This window comes from Andrographis paniculata, unplaced genomic scaffold (genome assembly GCF_009805555.1).
Source record: "Andrographis paniculata isolate CXL003 unplaced genomic scaffold, ASM980555v1 Contig62END, whole genome shotgun sequence".
In the NCBI taxonomy this organism is placed as follows: Eukaryota; Viridiplantae; Streptophyta; class Magnoliopsida; order Lamiales; family Acanthaceae; genus Andrographis; species Andrographis paniculata.
Window position 1 is genome coordinate 3,230,560 of NW_026137598.1, and position 24,845 is coordinate 3,255,404.

Sequence of the window (24,845 nt, forward strand, 5' to 3'; positions counted from 1 at the left end):
TGTTGTCCGTTTCAGTTAGGTGTATGCAATTTTACATGCAATGACACTTATAAGAATGAGGCCAACAACCTATCATAGTTATTCTCCTACGCAATTAGTATTTGGCCACGAACCAACTATATCTCATCTACGTATTTTTTGGTGTGTTGTTATGTTCCTATTTCACCCCTCAAACGTACAAAAATGGATCATCAACGTAGATTGGACATTTATGTCAGATATGAATCACCGTCAATTAAAAAATATCTTAAACGTATGACGGGTGATTTATTCACTGCAAGTCTTGCAAATTGTCATTTTAATGAATCACATTTTCTGACATTAAGGGAAGACATAAATTAACCGAAAATGGATATTAATAGGAAAATCCTATTGAATTTTTTTTATCCTTGTACAAATAAGTGTGAATTAGAAGTTCAACGCATTATACACTTGAAAAATATTATAAATCAGTTACCAAATGCTTTTAATGACTCGAGCAAAGTCATTCGATCATATATCCAAACTGCTAATGCTTCGGCTAAAATAATTGTCCCTTATGGTCAAATTACAAATGCTAATGAATCAACGATACGCTTAAAGCATGGCAGGCCACTCAATTCCAAAGACAAACATCCTCGAAAGAAAAGAAGAATGAATAATGATAATCATGAAAAATATCAGGATTGACATTGATAAACCTCAATCTAATAAGGAAGTCAACTATGAAATACTTGTTCCAGAATAGCACAATATGAAGAACATCATGAGATTATTGATAACTCAATTAACTATGTTATTTCAAGAAAATGTTGGAATCGTAAAGAGACAATTATTGATAATGCCTTCACACACTCTTTAGCACATGAAATAAAGGAAGAAAATGAGGATCCAGAGACAAAATCGGTTCATGAATGTCAGCAAATAAATGATTGGACAAAATAGGAACATGCGATTTAATTAGAGCTTGACGCATTGAATAAGAGAGAGTTCTTCGGAGCGATTGTTCAAACACCAGATGGTATAAAACTAGTTTGATACAAATTGGTGTTTGTACGAAAAAATTGAGCATAATGAAATTGTGAGATATAAAACTCGTCTTGTAGCTCAGGGATTCTCACAAATACCTGGAGTAGATTATGATGAAACATACTCTCCAGTTATTGATAGAATAACATTTAGATACCTTATGAGCCTAGCAGTGCGAGAAAAACTCGACATGCGTTTTTTAGATGTAATTACTGTATATCTTTATGGCTCATTGGATACTGATATTTATACAAAAGTTCCTGAGGGATTCAATAAGTCTGAAGCATTCAAATTAAACACAAATGAATCATATTCTGTCAAATTAAAAAAGTCATTGTATGGACTTAAACAATCAGAGTGAACGTGGTATAACTGTCTCGATGAATGTTTAATAATAATAATAAAAGGTTATACTAATTATCCAATATGCCCATACATGTTTATAAATAAAAATGGATAAAATTTTGTCATTATTGCAATATATGTTGATGATCTCAATTTAATTTAAATTTCTGAAGAGATCCAAATTGCAGTTGAATATCTAAATATAGAATTTGAGATCAAAGATTTTGAAAAGACAAAATATTGTCTTGAATTACAAGTAGATCATGTTAATAATGGAATATTTATCCATCAATTGAAATATACCCAAAAGGTATTGAAGTAATTTTATATGGATAAATATCACCTTTTGAGTACACCAATGGTGGTTAGATCTCTTGATCCAAGTAAAGATTCATTTAGGCCAAAAGAAGAAAATGAAGAAATATTTGGTTCTGATGTACCATATCTCAGAACTATTGGCGCATTAATGTACCTTGCAAATTGTACAAGATCAGATATATCTTTCTCGGTAAATTTACTGGCCAGTTTTAGCGCATCCCCCACAAAGCGCCATTGGAATGGTATCAAACACATTTTTCGTTATCTTCATAAGACTCGTGACCTTGGTTTATTTTATTTGAGTGAATCTCGGAATCAATTAATTAGTTATGTTGATGTTGGTTATCTGTTTGATCCAGAAAAAACAAGATCTCAAACTGGCTATTTATTTACTTGTGGTGGAACCGCAATCTCTTGAAGATCTGCTAAACAAAAGATAACAACTATTTCTTCAAACCATGATGAGGTTTTAGCAATTTACGAAACCAATCGTGAATGCGTTTGTTTGATGTCGATGGACTCACCATATTCATAAAAAATTTTGCTTGATTTCTGATGATGTATTACCTCCTACAATATTATTCGAAGATAATGCAACTTGTATAGCTAAATTAAAATGAGGATATATTAAAGGCGACCGGACAAAGCACATATCTCTGATTTATTTTTTTCACTTGTGATCTTCAAAAGAGTAGTGAAATTAATGTGCAAAAAATTTGATCATTTGAAAATTTTGCAGATTTATTTGCGAAGGCGCTACCGACTACAACATTCAACAAATTGGTGCAAGGAATTAGAATGTGTCGGGTGAAAGATATCAAATAGAGTCTAAATCACGGGGAGCGCAATAATACAAGAATATTGTACTCTTTTTCTTAACTAGAATTTTTTTTCATTGGATTTTTTCCTAGTAAGATTTTAACGAGACACATTATTTATATAAAAACATCCAAGGGGGAGTGTTACGAAGTAGACACGTAGAATAAATATTCATGTGATGTAGAAAATACGTGGATGCTTTTCTTTTCAATCAATGTCGAATTTCATATGCATCTATATATGAGTGAATTATGAAATAAAATAGACATAAATAACATTCATATTTCTTCTCTGTTTGCTTTTGTATCAAAAAATTATATTACTTCATCATTATTACATCTACTCATTTACCTATCTATCTATCTATCTATCTATATATCTTTCTATAATAATAATAATAACCCCACTAGTGTTACGAAGTAGACACGTAGAATACACATTCATGTGAGGTTGAAAATATGTGGATGCTTTTCTATTCAATCAATGTGGAATTTCATATGCATCTATATATATGAGTGAATTATGAAATAAAATAGACATGAATAACATTCATATTTCTTCTCTGTTTGCTATTGTATCAAAAAATTATATTACTTCATCATCGTTACATCTACTCACTTCTATCTGTAATAATAATAATAATAATAATAATAATAATAATAACCCCACTACACATTCACATATATATATATATATCTCTACTTATATATATACACATCATATCTCTCACATCATATGTATAAATATACATAAATATATTTAATATCCTTGAAGCCGTATATAACAATATATATTGATAGAGAATCACTATAATTAAAAGAAAAATTAAAGAAAAAAATACATAGCCATCTTCAATTCAAATTACATAAAAATTAATATTTTATTTAAAATTTAATATATATTTAATATCCTTCAAGCCGTATATAACAATATATATATTGATAGAGAATCACTATAATTAAAAAAATTAAAGAAAAAATACATAGCCATCTTCAATTCAAATTACATAAAAATTAATATTTTATTTAAAATTTTATATAAAATATATTTATTTAATTTAAACTTTTATTAATTCTAAACTTATTCAATTCCAATTTTATATTTAAGAACAGTTTGTTTCCCTAATTTATTTTGACATTATTTATAGTGAATATCAATAAAAATATAATATACACATATCATATAATATAAATAAGTATACATTCTATTTTTTCACAAAAAATGAGTAGTTTAATACAAAATATTATATTTTATATTGTTGACACGATTTTCATACATTATATAAAAATATTTCAAATTAAAATATTAAACAATACACCTAATTTGTTCCTTTTTAGGTTTTTTTAATGTGTTTAAACGTGCATTACATAAAAATATATCTAAATAGTAAAATTTGAAAAAAAATTGTCAAAGAAAGTGCGTAATTAAAAATTTTCATTTTATAGTAAAATATTTAATCAAATTGTTGTTTAAACATTCTAACTCAAAAATAACAAATCAACTTATTTTATACTTCATCTGAACTTTTAAGTTCAGACATTTGATCATACTGCAATCCCTAATTTTGCAAAATATTTACAGATAACTCCATAGTACTCATTTTTCCTCTAGAATAATGAGTTTATGTAATGAATATATATGTACTCCCGTTGAATTTATTTAAACCTACATTATTTACTTACGTACGTTAAAATTGTCTTCTTGTACAAATTTAATTTTGAAATAATGTACATTGGTTTATTATTTATGTACGATAATCGGTTACAGAAATATCACAAAAAAAAAAAACCTAAAAGATACACACGATCCAAATTACTTTTTTTCTTCAGAAACTTTCTTTCTCCCACTTTCAATCCATCACAGCCGACCGTCACCCCTAAAATCATCATCACCCCTACATTGAAAGTTTTCTGTAATAAAAACAAAATGATAAGACAAAAAGAAAAGTGCACAGTCTGCTCAAAATTTCAAATGAGGTCTTCTCTCCACACAAAGTTTCAATAAGTAAGTTAAAGTTTTTGTATTTGGTAAAATCAAAATTTTAGTTATGTGCTTTCGAATTTGTAGTATGCTTTGATGTCTTTGTTTTTTTTGGCTCTTTCTAGTTTGTAAGAATCTCGGTGCCGTCGAGTTTACTTCGGCATTGTAACCCACTATCATTTCAAACATAAGTTACTTTGATATGTTTTAAATTGTAAGTGAGCTTATTGTATATAAAAGTATCTTTATTCTCACTTTGTTAGGTTTAATTTTGAAATAAAATGGTTGCGCTATGAGGTACGTGGAGTTCGACTTATTTTGAAATCCTGTAGGTGTCAATTTATCATGTAAAGTGATCTTTTAAGTACCGAAGGTATGTTTTGATATCTCTATCAAAGTCTTGGTTGTTGATGTATCTATTTGGTCAATTTGTGAAATTTTTGTTCATTTTTACTATTGTACGTGAATGCCTCAAAATGTTTTAAGTTACACCAAACGATATATAATGTGAGTTTTGATTTTCAATTGATGTTCCTCTACAATAAAATTACCCACCTACATAGTTATGTCATAAACTTGAATCGGTGTTGTATATACACCTGCAGACTTATGTCTTTGTTTTAAATATTATCAATGTGAGACCTGCAATTGTGGACCACTAATATGTATGTTCCCTGAGAGCTTTCAACACAGAAACTTACCCATCCAGCAGATGGATTGTCAAATTTGATGATGTCAAAACATATTAATAAAAAAATATTTAGAAAATTTTATCAAAGGACCCTAAAAAGGCTGCTTAGTATCATTTATTGGATTTGTATGTTAATTGTTGTGCACGAATGGGAACAATTGAAGTTTGAAGTAGGTGATTGTCAAATTGGGTAGTTAGTAATTAATGTCATGTTTTGCCAAAACCTTTAAGGATCAAAATAGTTTTTAATTTAATATATGACATATGTGATTCTCCATAACTATAATTTTTGGTATTAAAGGTACGTATACACAAAATTAAAATATATATTGAACTTCGCAAAATTTTATGGTTGGGTGTTGAAAAATACCTAAGTTTGAACAACATACCCCCAATAAAGACATATGTTCCTCATTTAACTAGTTTATATACTTCAGACACAATTGCATGTATCCTATTGAGGAATAGACTTTACAAGTAACTATATACATATTCAACATGTAGTGAAAAATGTATACTCACCGTATTGTCCTGAAAACACTGACGGATACGTTCCATGTACACATCAATGATAAGTGTTTTTTTATAGTGTGAATAGTCCTAATATGTCTCATGCGTAACATAACTCCCTATAAATTTTGACACATTTGTTTGTTGTGAATATTTTTTCTAATCTATAAAATATTGATATTGACATAGTCAATAAAGAATCTAGGGAGCGAGATATATCGCATCAGTTATCTACTAACTCATGAATATCTTTTATCATGGTTCACAATATCCTATGTTATGTCAAACATATCTTACGTGACATTCTCATCCACATTTGAATACATTGGCAAATGATCTCAATGGTCATTTCAGTAGTATTAATCAACATTCAACGAAATAACAATGATGTATTCAACTATAAATGTCTGATGTAACCACTATCAATGTAACATTATCAATAGGCTTTTAAATACCTATGTTTAGTAAAATAATACCCATATAAAAGTATAAATACTTTTATACGCAACGACAAAGTCTGTTTATTAGATAAGTATAATGGTCATACTAAATATACCTTAAGCATGTAATATCATACTTTTAAAATCATTGTAACAACTCCATATAGAAATTTAATTACTCATATTAATCAATGCGATTTATATTAATGTAATTTTAGGTATACGAATATCCTATAAGCCATATAATTACAATAAGACTATTTTGGAAATAAAGAATACCAAACACAATCTAAATTCTATAAATCAGATATTCCAATAGAATGTAATTTAGTTATGATCATATATCAAATACATTCAATGACCATTAATGTACTATTGTTTTTATTTCATGTATTTCTTTTCGGAGTTTAAAAACTTATTTTGGACTACAACATACCCCGTAATTTATACATATACCCACAATTTGTCACAAACATGCCCATGCAAAAGAGTTTTGTACGTCTGATTAAATACAAATAATTATTCTCCAATATCTAAATAATTAAATAATATACTCGTACACAAATACATGTTCAGTTTATAATCTATCAAAAATAAAATGAAGATGCAACCATAAGAAACAAAAAAAAAAAAAAAAACCTATACTAGAGCTCATTACAACTTAGTCAATTGTATCCTAGACGACTTCAATGATTATATTTTTTGGACTTTTTGACTTGTTGTGATTCAAACTGTCTTTTCTTCGGACAGCGGGGTTGTACAGATGGTGTGTTGCAATAAATATTTCTGGTTGTAAATTGTTAAACGCCACATTCATACCATGCACTAGTATTGGATTGAAAGATGTAATAATAAAAAAAAAAAAACTGCCAATTTGCAAAGAATTTTTGCGAGGAATTCCAGTTTCCTCGAAAATACCAATGAACTAGCAAAGGAATGGAATTGGCTCACTATTTTTTTACAGCGAAGTAATTTTGTAAGAGAATTAATTCATTTGTAATTACTAGCATAATTTGCGAGGTATCTGAAAATCTCTCACTAATAATGAAGGATATTGAGAAGGATTTTTATTCTCTCACGAAATTATAAATATATATATTTTTGTTTTAGACCAAACTAAAATTTAATTTTAACCTTAGTCCAATATCCCAAATCCAAAATTTCGTCATAAATTGATTTCTCGCTCGTCTGCCGCTCCAGCTGCCGCCGTCGCCTACTTCAGCAGTACCGTCGCCTCCTCTAATGCCGCCGTCTCCAACTTCGACCGGCTTCGTCTTCCACCAGCCACACTACGGTTGCCGCCGTCTTTGCCTTTCAACCTTGAAAAATCTCAATCTTGTGTTGGTGTCTCACTTAAATTCAAGTTAGTCAGAATCTCTTTCATTTTCTCCGGAGCTTGTGTCATCTTCCCCTTCTCTTGGTAGCGTCATCGGTTCCCATCCCCTCTCTCCAAGAGTTACTTTCTTTTGTACTCTGTTTGATTGAGTTTATAGTGGATTATGGTGATGATATCGATGGTGTTTGGAATTGTAAGTCTTGGTTGATTTGAGTCCGGTGTGGTGTTGTTATTGGGGGGATTATGTATCATGTTGGCTAATTATGAAAGAATCGTTTAAGCAAAATAATTATTTGTTCATTTCAATTATCTATCGCATTGCTTAGATTGTTAGTATTTCCTTTTGATTTTCACAATTTTGCTAATAAATTACGGTGTAGTCGGATTGTTGAATTTGGATTGACAATGAAAACATCAAATTATTAATTTTCAAATTGAAGACAGATATATAAAATATACGTTGTTGTTTAATTTTATTTTTCCAATAGATATTTATACATATTTATTTGATGGTGTTGACCTAGCAACTTTTTTTTAAATAAAATTGTCAATTTGATCATTGTATATGATTTCAAATTCCTAGTGCAATGTTCTAATCTATAACTAATCGAAGATGTGTCTTTTTTTTTTTTTATCTAAAATCAAAAGTACAATATTTAGATGTGTTTTAATTATCCTTTTGTCATTTAAAAATTTCAATTTTCTTATTGACAAAAACAATTAGGGATATGTTTATGTCGTTTCACTGATATTTCTTGCGACAACTAAGGAATGTGTAAATATTATATTTACCTTACTTTATTTTACATGATATAATAATCAAGACCTAAAGTGGTGAATATAATGTATTCAATTTGATAGTTAATTGTGTTTCTATTGATGCCCATAAACAAGATTGCTAATAAGGTACATTCAATTGCAGATGTCACAGGGATCTGACGAAGCACAACAAAACCAGAACATCCGCAGTCTGGCAATGTCACAATTATTATTTGCGACAGACGGAAACATAGGGGGAGAAAAAAAGAGCCAAGTTTTGAGATCCAGGTCGGAGAAGGATTAAGTAAGAAAGACATAACAATATCAATATCTTTTAACGTATGCAATGTAAAATTAAATTTACTACTATTCATTACACGGTTATGTTTGCAGATACTACGTCATCCGGGAGTCCACAAACTACCACATCAAGTAAGTAAATGTTATGAGAATGCTATAGTTAAAGTTGCATTTGGATTATATAAACTTTGTATTCTAACATATGCTGGAAGTTCTTAACTAGATACTGCTGCTGAAGACGACCCACGTGCGGAAGTAAGAATCGAGGTAAATATGAAGTATGTTTTTGTCCACCATCCTTTTGTAAGCATTCATATTAGTATTTTAGTATTAATTTGAATTATAATACTTACAACATCTTCTGGCCGCATGATGTTTCAAGTAAATCCCAAATTGTTTTCAAATCAAACGTATCAGAGCATAAAAGAAAGTGGCTCTCCATACCGGAAGGTACACACTGGTGGTGTGCGACTGAGATGAATGTACATTAATTAATTATGTGGGATCTAGCTTACAAGGAAAAGGTCCTAAAGTATCTTAATAATAGAGTGCAAGATATAATAAGTGGATGAACGATCTTTGAAATGCGCAAGATAAAAACTTGCATAAGGTCATATCCCGTTGGGTGCTTGATGCGTGGAAAAAGACTTGGAACTCTAATGATGCACAAAAAATGTTGAAAACTGCCAAAAAATAATAGGCGTCGGAGCAATTCGGAGATAAGCCAAAGTCGATGCATACCGGGGGATCATTTTTTTTCATTGAAATTGCAAAAAACTTGGTGAACATTAATTTCTACTTGTATAAATTAATAAATACATATTCTTTTGGTTTGATGTTTCATATGCAATGTAGAATTTTGAGAAATGGGGAACATACAAATGGACTCACACAAGAAAGAACTATGACACCCCAGCCTACAAGCCACGTTGACCGGGTGTATCGGGATCAGATTGACCCCACAGGTCAACACGAGTTCTTCAACCGCACTTTGTCTTCACTCACGCACACCATGAGAAACTTCCTACGAAGTCACATATCCTGAAATTACCTTATAGAGTTCTCTCATGTGGGCTCTTGAAAAAAATTGTGCATATTATTGACATGAGTATTCTATTCTATCATCTTAATCTCTATTCAATTTTAGAAGGTCTAGTATGGGTCATCCATACACAAGAGTTGGCCTAATACTGACCCAACTTGAGGGTATCATAGGCACGATAATGATTGTATATTTGTATTTTCAAGATAGTATGAAGCATATTGAAGAGGTGATATCCCCACTCGGAGACAATGATTGTAGCAGAGTCAAAGCATTTTTGAGCTTAATCCCTTGTGATAAGAAAAAAAAATGTATTTTTAAGTTAGAATAATTTACAGCGACAAGGTTACTAAACATTCGTCGTTCAGTAGTGACGGTTGCACCTTTGTAGTTGAGCTTACAGAAAAGGAACGATTAATGAACATGAAATAGGAGCACCGGATTCTGAGGGAACAAAATATGAAAATTGTGGAACAGTTGCAGAATATTCAAGCTCATTTAGACTGTCGTGATCGGAGTGGCGATGCTAGTGTTTTCCCGATCACGTGATGTATATTAGCTTAATACGTTGTTTACTGTTGACATTCTATAGATTGATGGAATAACTGGTTTATTTTATATTATCGTATAATACAGATGCAGTTTATTTTTTATTACACGGTGTTTACTGTTTCGATTGTTATTGAAATGACTTTAAATTGTTAGTTTGTAACTATTTGGGACATGTGTACAAATTCGAAATGAATCTATCTTTTTAGTTTGTAATTGTTTGGAACATACATAGGAATTCAAATGAATCTATATTGTTAGTTTGTAGTTGTTTGAGTCAAGGGTAGGAATTTGAAATTAATTACTAATGGATAAATTTGTAAAATGGTTTGTGATGATTTTTTTGGAATGAATGAATATCTTCGAAAATTTTGAATTACGAAAATGATTTTTGCGAGGGCATTTATTCCCTTGTAAAAGTGAAATTTGTGAGGGAATGAATTTCCTTGAAAAAAAATGAAGTTATATATTTGTGAAGAATTGTTTCCTCGCCAACATTTTCTCGCAAAAAGTTGCAAGAAATTTTTTCTCGGATATAAATTACCAAGCAAGTGAATAACAATGTGTATATTCCTTGGCAACTTTAAGTGCTTCATTGATCCAACGAGACAATAAATATATATTGCATATAAATTACCATCATATCTATCATAAAGAACACGATACTAAATTCAAACGGAATATATTCACAATAATGAATATGAACTTTTCTAGGATTTAGCAAACAGTAAAAAATATATATATAGTTATAATCATACACACACGCTATCTTTACAATACAGATACTCAATCCTCTATGTATAGTAACTTAAATAAGGACTCGTGATCTATACTCTATATGTAGCAAATTTGAAAAATCTTACATTAGCAAGAAATTATGGGTGAAACAAAAATTGATATATCAAAAGGGTAAACAAATACACAAAAGAAGAATTAAGAAATAACATAAAAAAATAAAAAAGAAACGAATAGATTCAATTTTGTTTTCATTATCGACAATGAAGTTGTTGATTTTAGACTGATATCAACCGACGGACTAGCAACGACGGATGTCAGCTCCGAACAGGCGCGTGGTGGTCTTCCAGAGACAAAAAAAAACTTCAACAGCGTCTTCTCCTTGCAACAATTCCAACCCCATCCAAAACAATCTCTTACCTCAGTTTGTGTTGTTGGAATTACGAGATGCAAGGCGAGACATTATTTTCTTGTGCGAAAATTAATTGAATAGCTTGAAAGTGAGTGAGATTAATGTAATGATAAAAATAGAATTATGTGAGCAGTACAAAGATCAGATAAATGAATTTTATGATAGGAATTGAATTTTAATGTGAAAAATTATATTACTATAAAGATTTATCTCCAATTGTGAGGATAAAAAAATAATAGGTTTTAATTAATTAGTAAAAATATGTAAGATAATTTTGATAATTTTACTTTTGCAAAAAAAAAAAACAAAAAAAAAAGAAATAATAATACTTTTTTTTGTAAAAATGGAAGATATTTTATTATTTGTATATTAATTACTTTTGAAGATAATATACTTAAATGAAAAGGATAAAAATAATAAATTCAAATAAATTTCAAAATCATGAATAGCGTGTTTTTACATTTTAAATTTTAATTTTAATTATTTGGACTTTGATTTTTTTTTTTTTTGTCACAAAAATTTTATTATATATTATTTTAATATCAAATTTAACCACAAAATTTTCAAATCCTATTTTTAGTAGTATGTTTGTTTGGGAATTGAATTTTAAATATAATATTCATTCTTTTTTTTAAAAAAAAAAATCAAATCAAACACCTATTTTTTATTTTTTATACTATACTAAAAATCAATTTTACATTTAAAATATCGTATCAACACCTATTTATATCATTACAGCTATTCAAATTTAAATATTTTACTATTCAAATTCCAACTCAAAATCCAAACCCCAACAAACACACCCTTAAAGATACACCCGGAACACAAACAAACACATCCCAACGCATTAAGTAAAATTTCCTATTTATTTGTTTTTTAAGAAATAATTTTACAACCGTGTATTAAAATATTATACAAATATAATATTCAAAAATTAAGAAAAGGAAAAAAATGAAAAGGGAAAGATGACTGACAACTGACAAGTGCCAGTATATTCACTCCCTTGATATTCCCATAAGATCCAGGACTTCAGTACCATCATATATCCACATCAAGGAGGGTGACTACCCAAAACATCAACGGTGTAGATTCAATGGGACCCGAAGTCCATGGACTGTCTTGAAAAGAACCCGAATTCCCCCGTTGCGTCAAGAGGAAGCAGCGGAGGAAACAAATAGGAAATGAATCTGACCAAGTTGTCTTCTTCTCCTTCTTCTTCCTCGCTCGTTCTCTCTTCAGGTAAACAGGCATTTACTTACACGCGCATGTATCTATCTATATATTTTTGTATGTGTATCGGTATCTATGTATAGGAGGAGCAATTTCTTCTGGGCATCTGAAATTGGTTTTTGTGTGATTGTTGTTTTTTGGGTTTGAAGGTATTTGGCGGATTTGATTTCAACCTGCGATGGCTTCCAAGCGGATCTTGAAGGAGCTGAAGGATTTGCAGAAGGATCCTCCCACTTCCTGCAGCGCAGGTGTCTCAGGCTTCGATTTTAGTTTTTATTTATTTTTTGAAATTTGGATTTTGAATTTCGTTAGGTTTCTTTTAGTGTTTTAGCGATTGATCTGTGAAATTTTGGTGTTTGTGTATTTAAAGATGGAACAGGAAGTTTTTTAGATGGTGTTCTGCCTGATTTTTGCCGAGATGGGGATGTGTTTGGTGTGGATCTCGATTGTTGCCTCGAGGGACGATTTGATTTTTCAAATAGATTTGTTTCTCCGCGCGTTTCCCGAATTTTGCGTTTCTGTATCATTATTTGTTTGGAATCTGTGGTTGGACGTAGATAGATGTGTTTTCAGTGCTTGGATCGTGTTTAGGGCATCATTGCTTGTCAGTTTATTCTTGCAAACATTGGCATGGTAGAAATTGCTGTTGTGGCTCTGAGGATTTTCGTGTTCTTAGATCATTGTTCCTTGAGGATTATTTGTGGATGCTTTTGTTGAAGAAAGTTCTAATTTGTGGCATTCGATCGTCTGTGGTTGCAGGACCTGTTGGGGAGGACATGTTTCACTGGCAAGCGACGATCATGGGTCCGCAAGACAGCCCTTATGCGGGAGGAGTGTTTTTGGTCACAATTCATTTTCCTCCTGATTATCCTTTCAAACCCCCGAAGGTGAGTGCTGAGTTTAATCTTCTTCGGAACTTGACATGTTTGAGTTGATTTTTACACTCGATGGGCATTGGTTGCAAAAAATGACTGTTGGTCTGGGTATAAATGTTTGTTTTTGAACACGTGTTCTTGCGAATTTGCTGTCAGAGTATCAAACCTATTTTGATTCTTAAAGAAGTGCTGTGTATGTTTGTTTTTGAACACGTGTTCTTGCGAATTTGCTGTCAGAGTATCAAACCTATTTTGATTCTTAAAAAAGTGCTGTGTATAAATGTTTGTTTTTGAACACGTGTTCTTGCGAATTTGCTGTCAGAGTATCAAACCTATTTTGATTCTTAAAAAAGTGCTGTGTATCTTTGTAGTAGTTAATGTAATAGAGTATCAAACCAGTGTTGATTCTCAAGAAGTGTTGGGTATCTGGATGGCTGCAGTTAATAACTTAATTTAATGCCGATGATCACTGTTTATATAATCTGGAAGATCATTTTTAAGATCATTCGAATGGTTGGGACTTGGGTCGTATCTAGCATCTTTTTCGGTACTTGAATCTGAGCTTTGCTCTTAACTTTGTTTGTCAACTGACAGTAATGTATTGATCAAATATATGGGATTACGCCCGAACTTAAATTAATTATTATTTTCTACTTTATGGTCCTTTATCAAGCATAAACTTTATTCGTATTGTTTTGCGCAAAACTTAAAATGGATCTATGAACCGATTTATTTTGAATGAAAACTATGTTCAGAGAGTTTTGGAAACACGTTTACTAATAAAGCCTGTGGGTCGAATAAGATGGCCTGTCACTAGTTGTTGAATTTACGACAATTTTGCGTCTACGTTATTGTCTTGCTTCTAAATGGATTCCTCCTGTAAAACTTGGGGCAAATGTGTACCGTTATGTTTATTGAGATTATCAGAAATGTGCTGATGCATTTTTGTGTGGATGAATTTTTCAGGTTGCATTCAGGACAAAAGTTTTTCACCCGAACATTAACAGCAATGGTAGCATCTGTCTCGACATCTTGAAGGAGCAGTGGAGCCCTGCCTTGACAATTTCCAAGGTTAGTTCCGCAGTTTCATTTTTATTCCAATCAGACACTAAATATGGTTCAATAGTGTATGTTTCGCTTGCATTCTTACAAAAATTGAAGCAATCGTATCCGTTTATTTTGTTCAACATCCGGTTTGCTACGGTTGGCCCATTTATTTATGCAGATGTTTTTATCCTATTATTTTTTATTTTTATACACTACAAATGGAAACAATTGAAATATTTTACTCTTCAAGTTTAAGATATGTAAATTACGCATTTGAAATAGCTTTAGCTGTTTCCGAGCCAGAATTGTAAATCATTTTGTTTCTTCAGGTGTTGCTCTCAATCTGTTCCCTTCTGACGGACCCGAACCCTGATGATCCATTGGTGCCGGAGATTGCGCACATGTACAAGACGGACAAGGGAAAGTACGAGCAGACTGCGAGGAGCTGGACTCAAAAGTACGCTATGGGTTAGCCTAGCCTGATGGGGTATGTCTATCTGTCGTCGTGATTCATGAAGTATTGCTTTATGTGAAAAAAACATGCCATGCCTATCTTAATTATTATTATTATTATGCTATATGATATGTCGGTTTTATGTAATGGGACCGGTTGGACCGTGCAAGAAAAAGCTTGAAAGCCAATGCGCTCATGGGTTTGATGAAACGTCGCATATGAAATAACCAGAGAGAGACTGTATGCGACGTACAACTGTGAAATATAACTAAATTAATCTGTTTTTGTTGTGTTTGGTTTTGTTGTGGGAATGCTTTCTTCAGCTCCATTTTTTTTTTCGAAGATTTGTGGCTATTTTCAGGTTTAGGATTTGATGCTTGGTGGACATATGGCTGTATGTTTTCATTTTAGGCTTTTCTTCCCATTAATTTGATATGTTAGAAGATTATATAGTATGTATATATTTTTAGTCGTTCATACTTTTACGTAAGATGGTCATTTAACATAAAATGAATTTTGGCTTGTTCTATCCTCCTTAACTAAGAGTTCGACTTGTTCAAATTTGTGGAATTGTTGGTCATTGTTTATTTTGTCGATTCGTTTTTGACCGTTCTAATGTTGAATTTTATTATCTAATGCTGTTTGGCTTTGGATAAGATTAGAAATTTTGTGAAATATGTAAAAGAAATTTGAAAGTGGAGTGAAATTATTTTAAGTGTGCAAAGAGTCGTGGGTTTGTTTATTTTAGTGTTTTATATTTGAAAATTTGTTTACCTGAGGTACATAAAATTGTATAAAATAATATTTTATGTTGAATATTGATTTTTTTAAAAAGATACTACATGTAGTTTGGCCAAATTGGGCCCATATTCGTTCCGACCCACCCGCATCGGTCTCTAGATGTGGACGTAACCCAATTCGACCGGTCTACAATCCGCGTCGCCCCCAAAATAAAATCTCTAACATTCCATTTTAGGTTGTAGATATGAGCCATCCATCACATTGATGTATATTTGCTTCCATTCTCGTTATACACAAGTGCCAAGTGCCGAAGTGTGTATTCCTCTCTTGCTAAAAGAGCGCTCACTCTTTCATTGTTTCTGTCCAATCCATTGCTTTTTCAGTGAGGTATTTTTCGATAATTTTTACCGTCGAATCGAAAGTTTGTACTACTATGTGATTATCGACTGTTTTGTAAGGTTTCTACGATTCAATTTTCTCTAAATCGAGTCGTTTCGATTTTGAGTTGAAGACTAGGTTGCCAATAGTTGATTGCTGGCCGGCGCTGGTCGAACTACTGTGTATGGGTCTCTCTTTGTCGATAAGAGTAGACTGTACTCTGAGCCACAAAACTCATGTGTTTGATGGTTATCAGTTACTATTTTTATTTTCAATAGTTTCTTTAAAATTGATTTCAATTTAGATTTAAATCTTATATTTTTAACACGATAAAATTTTGAAATATTGGAATTGCTACCTAATTCAGAGTCGTGGCAATTTTGCCTTTGAAAATGTTATATTGACGTCAAAAGGCACCACCGGAGTGGAGTCATTTTGCAGAAAGAAGGTTTTTCTTCAACTTATTTTTATCTAGTTTTTTATAATTTTGTTTATTATTTCTTGCGGTTGGATATTATTTATTTGATAATCTATATAAAATCGTGAATTGCATGAGTCGAAAATAACAAAATGTATACATTTGACAAGGATGAAAATAAATGAAAATAAGCAGAGTGCGCTTAGTGATTTTAATCGACACATGATAATAGTATATACAATACATTATTAGAATTAAAACAAAATGTGTTGCGCGTGTATCAACACCATGTATTAATAGGTTCCATTACCATGTCAATTTGGAGAAATTATAACCATACTAATTTCCTCAAAAAGCACATATTGAATGTTCAAATAGTATCAATTTTTAATACAGATAGTCTAAGCTCTGTAAAATAAAAGCTGTGTAATTATTTTTATTTTATTTGTTATGTTTGATGCTCTATAAAGTATATGATGTACTCTACAAAAGTATATATAATGCTCTATAAAAATATATTTCGTACTTTATAAAAATATATCTGATGTTCTATGCTTTATACTGTTGTTAATTCCCCAAACAACATCAATGTAAGAGTATAAAACATTGATCAAGAGTCCAAAAAATACGTTTTTAATATAGTGCATGCAATTTGGACTCTTGATTGATATTATCTAAACTATTGAACTATATTATCTAAAGAGTTAAATAATGTTGGCGGAGTATTAATTTTTTCAAATAATTGTTACAACCGCCGCCGTATATCCTATATACTTTGACCAACCTAATCCGTAACTACTGCCATAAAATATATTTTCATATTTCTTACTTAAAGGAATAAATTGTACCAATTAATTCGTTCGAAAAATAAAAACAACTTATTGCCTCACAACTAATTATCAAACCTTCAAACTATATCAATATATCTCAATTTGCATGTGTGACTTGATTCAGAGGGGCTGTGTTTGAATTGTACTATACTAAAAACAATTACAGAGTAGTTTTTGCAGGGTATACAAGATACACCACAAAAGCAACGGCTACGATCAGTCGTCGTCGTCATCGCCATTTTTGTCGCCGCATCAGTTCATTTCATCGATTCGATACTTTGCGCTATACCAATCGAAGTATCTTCATGCTTCCGGTCGAGTTAGCAGCAGCAATCATCCCAAATTTCTTTCTCCAGCATACACTTGAGACAAATTGCCCGTTGCCATCGCTAAGCTTGTGTCCCGTCGTCGGGTCTGCCCCTTCAAATTTGTGAGAAGTGATTGGCATCGGCAATGACCGGTAATACGCATAAACCTGAAAAAAAAAAAAAAAAAAACACCACGGCGATTTAATTGGCAACTTCATTCACATTGCGCATGGCATCGTCCAGCTTAAACTTCCAGATAGGATGATCATTAATTTCATTCTCAAATTTTGTTGAATTAAAGAAACTTACCTCATTCGTCTCCGAACCACACACTATATATCCGTCCGACACAGACATTCCAACGAAGTTCTACATTTGGCGCAATGAATAAAGGATTAGAAAATATCAATTAGGAGAATATATGAAAAATCCAAATAATTACTTAATTCTTCTGTCAAAATTATGTCACTATTGATGCATAATCTATTTTCAGTAAACAACTTTATCCACTCACAATTTTTTTATCCTTACTTTAACAAATGTACTTACCCCACTATATTTTTTATCAATGCTTTAATAAATTTTTTATAATTTTACTTTGTATCTACGCCACATTAACATTTAAATATCATTATTTCTTAGTATGCATGTCCAACCAAAACTACATAAGTTTTCAGTTAGCCACATTAATGCAAATTTTGTACATCAAAGAATTAAAAGATTGACCATAATTTCAAAAAAATAAAAAAAATGACACACTTTTTATGTCACAAAGAGCTAATTTAAAACATACTCAAAAATAAAATTAAGAAAAAAAAACAAAATAAACAATCGCGAACTTACTCTTTCGTTAGTGTGTCCGGTGAGGGTCAACTGGCAAGCGTCCGAGGACAACCCCTCCAAGGAAGTCTTCTTGAGGTCCCAAAGCTTCAACGTGTTGTCCGTAGAGGCGGACACAACCGTTTCAGGATCCAAATGCTTCACATAGCTAACAGCCTTCCCATGACCAGCCAAAATGCACCACGGTGACCGTGTGTGTCGAAGATCATAACAATAGATTCTATAGTCAGCGGAACCAAATGCTAGCAGATGGGATGAGAAAGCCGAGAACTGGACACAACAAATGTTCGCCTGATTCCAAATTGTCCCGATCGAGTTTTTCTACAAAAACCAAAAATTTTCCAACTATATGATATATATATATATGATGGTAGCAACGGTAATGAATTGTATTATTCAGCACTGTGCTAACAACTAGTGAAATATAGATGATCAACACATTATGTATAAATCAACAATATGAGATTAATATTAATATAATACAAATACTATATGAACTGATAACGCATGACAATAACTAATATAATACATAATACTGTTAATTTAAGCAAAAAATGCATGCTAACACATAACATAGGTAAAATATGAATTCACAAAACTTGGGCCAAGCTCGGACAATTGATCACTATGACAAAAACAACAAATAAAGTTCGGCTCAAGAAGAGAAAATAAAAAAGATCATTTTTTACTCAAGAAGAGAAGATAAAAAGAGATAAAAAGTTGATATATTTACTTTCACCGGCTAAAAATATAATTGAATGAAGCCTTAAATGTTTCTAAGATTCATATAAATCGTAATTTTATAATACCTCGTTGGTGCTCCATATCCTAACCGAACAATCGTCACCACCACTAGCAAACTTTGTCGGGTCAAACAGAGAAAAATCAACCGACCACGCTCTTCTTTGATGCTCCATGTAGTTGGCAAATACACGCCCGGTGCTCGTGTCCCATATCTATATCGATCCACACAAAAGCCATCAAGTATGTTTATGTATACAGGTAAATTACATCTACATCACCTATAGTTTAACTTAAATGGATAAACTACCATACCATGCATAAATTTTATTGCATAATTCACTAATGTATAACCAAAAAAAGATGTAAAATCCCCATTTCTGTATCATGAGTTCTTAAATAAAATTTACACATGGATTTTTCATGTATTTACATCAACATATAGGTATTATCACTTAGGCCTTCTTTCAATAAAAATATATTATTATCTCTCACAAATATTTAAAAAACAATAAAAACAAATATTTTAAAAATAGCTTCACGGTTCTCAATAACTAACAAAAAAAATTTCAAAAATTCATAAACACAACGCGTGTGTATATATATATTTATATACTTTAATTACCCTATATATACATGTAGCCGACGAGCTATTTGTTCTTTTTGAGCTTGTTTCAATCGTTCTAAATAAAAATATATTTGTTTTCTATTTAGTACATCGCATTCAACAACTATTTCATTGAAAAAACAGTAAAAAGAAAAGCATCTCTAACACAAAACAAACCACCCTTAAATATTGATGTATTGTTTCGAAATTGGCCATTGCAAAGAAAAACACGAACATGTAATGGGATGTGTTGAAGGAATTAAATCCGAAATATTATGCATTTCTATCATAAATAAACATACCTGGACAAGACCATCGTAGTCAACCGAAGCCAGATAGTTTTTTATGTAGCCATTCCAGCAAATGCAGCTGAACTTGGATTTGTTAGACATTTCAAGCACGGGATACTGAACATCGACATAATCATTCAGAAGTGAGGCGAGCTCGAAAATTTTGATTTTCTTGGAAACTCCAGCAGTCGCTATGTACTCTTCTTCACGATCGAAGCTCAACGAGCAGATGACATTGTTCGAGTTAAGAATGTCTGTGTTCCTCAACGTTCCACAAACCTCAAATTTGATGTACCGAGCATATTTGCAAATGCCGTCAAATAAGGCTCCTACACGGTTGAAGGATCTCTCGTCTGTACTGTTTAAAGTTTCGACCAAAGGCCATGTGTCACGGCTTGTTAGGACATCCTTGTCCGATCGATCCACATCCGGTGTTTGTTGAATCTGGATGGGAGACTTCAGACAAAAGTAAGCTTTTTCAAGCTGGCTTATGTTTTCAAATAATTTCTCCTGGAGCCGTCGCCTGTTCTGATCAAGATGTTTACTCTTCATATCTGTAAATTTCTTACAAGCGTACTTTTGCTCGACCTCTTTAATGTCTTCGTCCAAGAATTCGATACTTTTGGACAATGTTGAAACCTTATTCTGCATGTGTTCCTTTAGTGAAACCAAAAAGTGAAGCAAGAGATCCGACTCGGTGTCAATAACCGACGCCCCGTCATCACTCGGACACGAAACCTTGAATCCATCCAGCATCTCAGATTGCAGGATTTCTCTGTTATTACAAAGAGGGCCCTTTCTCAATACTCAATTGAACAGATGTTAATGAACTACTTTCACAAAAAGATTGTGTAAGAACATTCAATTATATTAATTTGTGTAAGCACAATATTGACAACACATAAAAATGTATACAACACACGACATGAAGTATAAATTACAAAGTATATGTCACTATAATATAACTACAATACATAAATTGATAGCACACAACAATAGTCCCCACAAACACATTCTACAATTGATCTCAACACAGAGTGTATATTAACACATCACACATAAAATAAAACAGACAGCACAGACTAACAATCTATTCGTGTTTTTTTTTTTTTTTTTTTTTATCATATTATGTTTATTTTATTTTCATGTGTTGATTGGAACTCCAACTATTCCGTAATTTGTTACTTACAAACTCTTCGTCTTCAAGATAATATCGTAATAAGCCGAGAGTTGTAGCTCAAACGGTTGAGCACACCTTGGCATGCTGTAAGGTTGGGGTTCAATCCCATGGAATGTGTGAGTGTGTGCGCGTGTGGGTATTAAGAAGGATAATACTGTAATAATCTTCTATAAATAGAACACTCTACCTGGCCGTGGGACGAGAAGAAGGGTCCGGATGAAGCAACCAAAAGCAAAACCCCGCTTCCTTAGGACACTCGGAAAGAAAACTCGGAGGGAGGATTCGACATTGCAAATCTTTCATCGCTGCAGAACAAGCTTCCATCGATTCGAAATGGCAAAGAAACTGTGAGTTATAAATATCAATCAGAACTTAAGATAAATTCACAAGCATCGTTTACTATGCATGTTAAAAAATTTCAAGACTCAAGCCGAACTAATAATGTCAAAATTCCACTCGAGATAAACTTGCATCAAGTTCAAAAAATTTTAAAAGGCCGGCTTAATTCGACTCAGTTAACAGCCAAAATTCTCTCACCTCGAACAACAGTAGTCCCAAAGAGTATATATTAGATGAAAGTAGGTCTGAGGCATCCATCCCTTCCGGACAAGCATACCATTTCTTTTCCAGCCAAGAATTTTCTGCTGTGTCTTCGCTGGCAGAAAGGTCCAAACCTCGCCTTCTCTTGCAAGGTTTCGATGATTCAGTATCCTGTAATAATCCAATGTATTTAACATCCCCACTTTCGGACAAGACAAACGCTGACGGCTGTAGTTCCAGCAAGGCATATCCTCCACAGTGTAAACTATCCACCGTATGCACAATCTGCTTAAACAGGCGCAACTTATCCATCTTACTTGCAGCAGATCGTTTCACCGCTAGCCATTGTCTCAATGTAATCCCAAAATGATTTGATTCAGGTCTTTCAACAATGCTGCTGTCTGAATGAAGCTGATTCAGTTCAGGCTTTGCAGGGGAAGCTTGTCCGAGGAAGAAGCTGCTAAAACTAGAAGAATTTTTCCCGACATGTCTATCAATTACAGCATTGCTCGGAGGACTGCCTGTGTGATGAGTCCCCGACAAATATTTCGCCTCCTGGAAGATTCTAGAAGTTTTCACATGGAAATTTGCTTCGTCCCCGGTGTTAGAATATCTGTAGTTTCTCAAAGTCGACTTCCTAACAGAGAACCATGAATAAGCAGACAATGTGTTGCTGTTGGAATCACTACCTGTGTTTAAACTGGTCATTGTCGAACTTCCCGGCTGCTCATTGCTGGTCGACACAGACAATGCCAGCGTACTGCCTTCTCGATCGATTCTCCGATTCTTACAAACCTGACTATCTTCGATGTTCCTGCTCTCCATGCTTGTTGTTGTAAATGTTCGATTTAGGGAGCAATATGGAAGCAGCCTAATAGATGAAAAAAATATCAAGATATACTCGAAACTTAATTTTACATTCAAAATAAATATCATATTATGAGATACTTACTTTTGGTAATTGCATTCAAAATTGCACAAACAAGTTAAGGAAACTAATCATCGCCATTAACAAGTGTGTTAAAATCAAGCATGAACTGAAATGGTCTTTTTCCCTGCAAAGGAAGTTTTTGAAAAATTTAAGTGTATATCCATCTGAGTCGAATCAAAATCTTGTTTGCTACAGAATCGAATACCTTAACATCAAATTACTGATTCAGAGAAACTCTCAACAACCAGAATTGCTACAGATATTCCTTGCAATGTATTTATCGAAAAGAAATAACTAGTGGGGTAAATGAATAGCATTTTGCAGAAGAAGCAAGGGAATTCGTTATGCAATAAAGCGCCCAGAAATTTTACTACAAAATCACAGTCAAATTAAATGCCCAACACAATCATCCATGGATGCCAAGCTGCAGTAGTAACAGAAAATGGCAAACCCTAAGTGAAGCACATAAATACAGAACAGATAGAGAGAGGGAGAAGGCAATGAATCTGGACAGAGACAGCAAATTAACATAAACAAATGAATAAACATTGATTCATCCCAATCGAATAGTAAAGAAGAATCAGAGTGGGTTCTCACCAGAGGCCTTACGCCAGCGCTTTTTACATTGCAACGAGCAATTGGAATCTATACAATACATATGTATGTATATATTGAAGAAGCAGAAGCTGTATAGATAGATATCTCCTGATTTCAAGTCGATCCTAGTGGGAAAAACAAACAAAAAATGGTATTTGCAGCAGAAGAGAAAGTGAAGAAGGTCTGGTCTGGTCTGGACGAAGTGTGGGCAAAGGACCCTACAAAAATGTCACTTTATAAAAAGAAATATACTATAATCTGTAAGAGAGAGAGAGACATTTTGTCATTAAATATGAAACAAAGGCAGCTGGCTGACATTGTTGGTCTCATGCAGGGCAGAGCTCAGCATGTGTATCTTTTGTGAGAGGATTTGAAGTTCAAATTTTTATTTTTATTTTTATTTTTATTTTTTTTTGAGGTATAGAAATTTGCATAACAATATAAATATATATAATATATTAATATTTTTGAAAAATTATGTATTTTTTTTAAAAAAAGTTTAGTATAAAAAAATAAGTAATAAAAATAAAAATGATTTTTTGTATTGAGTCAAAATAACTGAAAGTTGAGAAATAAAGTATTTTTTTATTTTTTTATCATATACAGAAAAATATAGAAATATAGAGAGAATTGTATATTGATACAGTATATTTATTTTTATTTTTTGTATTATTTAATTTTTATATTTTTTAAATTATATTATATTAATTTTATAAAACATAATATTTAATTTATTATTCAAATATTTATTTTTTTTGTATTTTTTTAAAAAAATTGCACTAAATTTGATCTTACAAAACATCCTATTTAATTTTTATTTAAATAAAACATATCACCAAAAATATTTCTTCATAATTCTCACTTATTAAATTTTTTTATCCAATTTAATCATTTATTTTTAATTGATCATTCTCTACTTAATTCATTTTTTTCAACTCTATTATTTACTTTTATTTTTTATATTCAATAAATATTTCCTTTAAAAAAATTGAATTAAAAAATTGAATTTTATTAAAAAACAAATGAATAATTTATTGTTTACATTGTTCTCTATGCTCGAGAAACAAGTCTATAACACAATCAATGAACCACCATTTAAAGATTCATCACTCATCCCATTGCAAAAATCTAATTTTTATAAGTTTATAGCATATAAGTATTTTTCTAATTTTATTTTGTATATTTTTTTATATTTTTAAGATATTAATTAATTATTTTAATAAATTTTATTTTAATTAATTAGGTACTTATGCCATTTTAAATTTTAAATATTCTTTTCATTCACTAATAATCTTTTTATTATTTTTGGTACGTAAATTTAGATATATTAGTATTTTATTAAAATATATTAAAAATGAAATATGTGAAGACAATTTTATATTTATTTTTTGTGTAAAAGTAATTATATGTTGATAAAGTAGATATATTTTGTATTTACATTTGATGTAACCTTATAAAAAAATTAGAAGATTTAAGTGGACAGACTAAAAAAAATGAGAATGTTTTGAGTTGACCGAGGGAGTAAAAAATATATATTTTTAATTCATTAAAATTATTATTTATTGTGATATAAATATATATATCAATGTGATGT

General features: G+C 31.6%; 2 protein-coding genes across 4 annotated transcripts; one reads left to right on the forward strand and one right to left on the reverse strand.

Annotated features, from left to right (window-relative positions):
- Window positions 1-12,354: 12,354 nt before the first annotated feature.
- On the forward strand, window positions 12,355-15,144 carry LOC127260736 (ubiquitin-conjugating enzyme E2 10-like). The gene is made up of 5 exons (XM_051288636.1): window positions 12,355-12,483; window positions 12,624-12,722; window positions 13,234-13,361; window positions 14,316-14,420; window positions 14,726-15,144. The coding sequence occupies exons 2-5, from the start codon at window positions 12,653-12,655 to the stop codon at window positions 14,867-14,869; spliced, it is 447 nt and encodes a 148-aa protein (XP_051144593.1). The 5' UTR covers window positions 12,355-12,483; window positions 12,624-12,652; the 3' UTR covers window positions 14,870-15,144.
- A 2,324-nt stretch (window positions 15,145-17,468) lies between these two features.
- LOC127260735 (protein SUPPRESSOR OF PHYA-105 1-like) lies at window positions 17,469-23,444 on the reverse strand. 3 transcript variants are annotated; one of them, XM_051288634.1, is made up of 9 exons: window positions 23,252-23,444; window positions 22,676-22,778; window positions 21,721-22,594; window positions 21,371-21,528; window positions 20,016-20,778; window positions 19,175-19,321; window positions 18,369-18,686; window positions 17,835-17,894; window positions 17,469-17,692 (listed from the first exon to the last, which is right to left on the reverse strand). In XM_051288634.1, the coding sequence occupies exons 3-9, from the start codon at window positions 22,546-22,548 to the stop codon at window positions 17,501-17,503; spliced, it is 2,466 nt and encodes an 821-aa protein (XP_051144591.1). In that variant the 5' UTR covers window positions 22,549-22,594; window positions 22,676-22,778; window positions 23,252-23,444; the 3' UTR covers window positions 17,469-17,500. The 3 variants fall into 3 exon arrangements, with proteins under 3 accessions (XP_051144591.1, XP_051144592.1, XP_051144590.1); XM_051288635.1 differs by lacking the exon at window positions 23,252-23,444 and adding an exon at window positions 22,860-23,179; XM_051288633.1 differs by lacking the exon at window positions 22,676-22,778.
- Between the last annotated feature and the right edge of the window lie 1,401 nt (window positions 23,445-24,845).

Excerpts from the sequence above, each read along its gene's own strand:
- LOC127260736 (XM_051288636.1), top strand. The coding sequence starts at position 12,653 with ATGGCTTCCAAGCGGATCTTGAAGGAGCTGAAGGATTTGCAGAAGGAT. Across the intron at positions 12,723-13,233 it reads TCCCACTTCCTGCAGCGCAG|GACCTGTTGGGGAGGACATG; the intron begins GTGTCTCAGGCT and ends CTGTGGTTGCAG. Across the intron at positions 14,421-14,725 it reads CTGCCTTGACAATTTCCAAG|GTGTTGCTCTCAATCTGTTC; the intron begins GTTAGTTCCGCA and ends TTGTTTCTTCAG.
- LOC127260735 (XM_051288633.1), bottom strand. The coding sequence starts at position 22,548 with ATGGAGAGCAGGAACATCGAAGATAGTCAGGTTTGTAAGAATCGGAGA. Across the intron at positions 18,687-19,174 it reads GGATATGGAGCACCAACGAG|AAAAACTCGATCGGGACAAT; the intron begins GTATTATAAAAT and ends TGGTTTTTGTAG. Across the intron at positions 17,693-17,834 it reads GTGGTTCGGAGACGAATGAG|GTTTATGCGTATTACCGGTC; the intron begins GTAAGTTTCTTT and ends TTTTTTTTTCAG.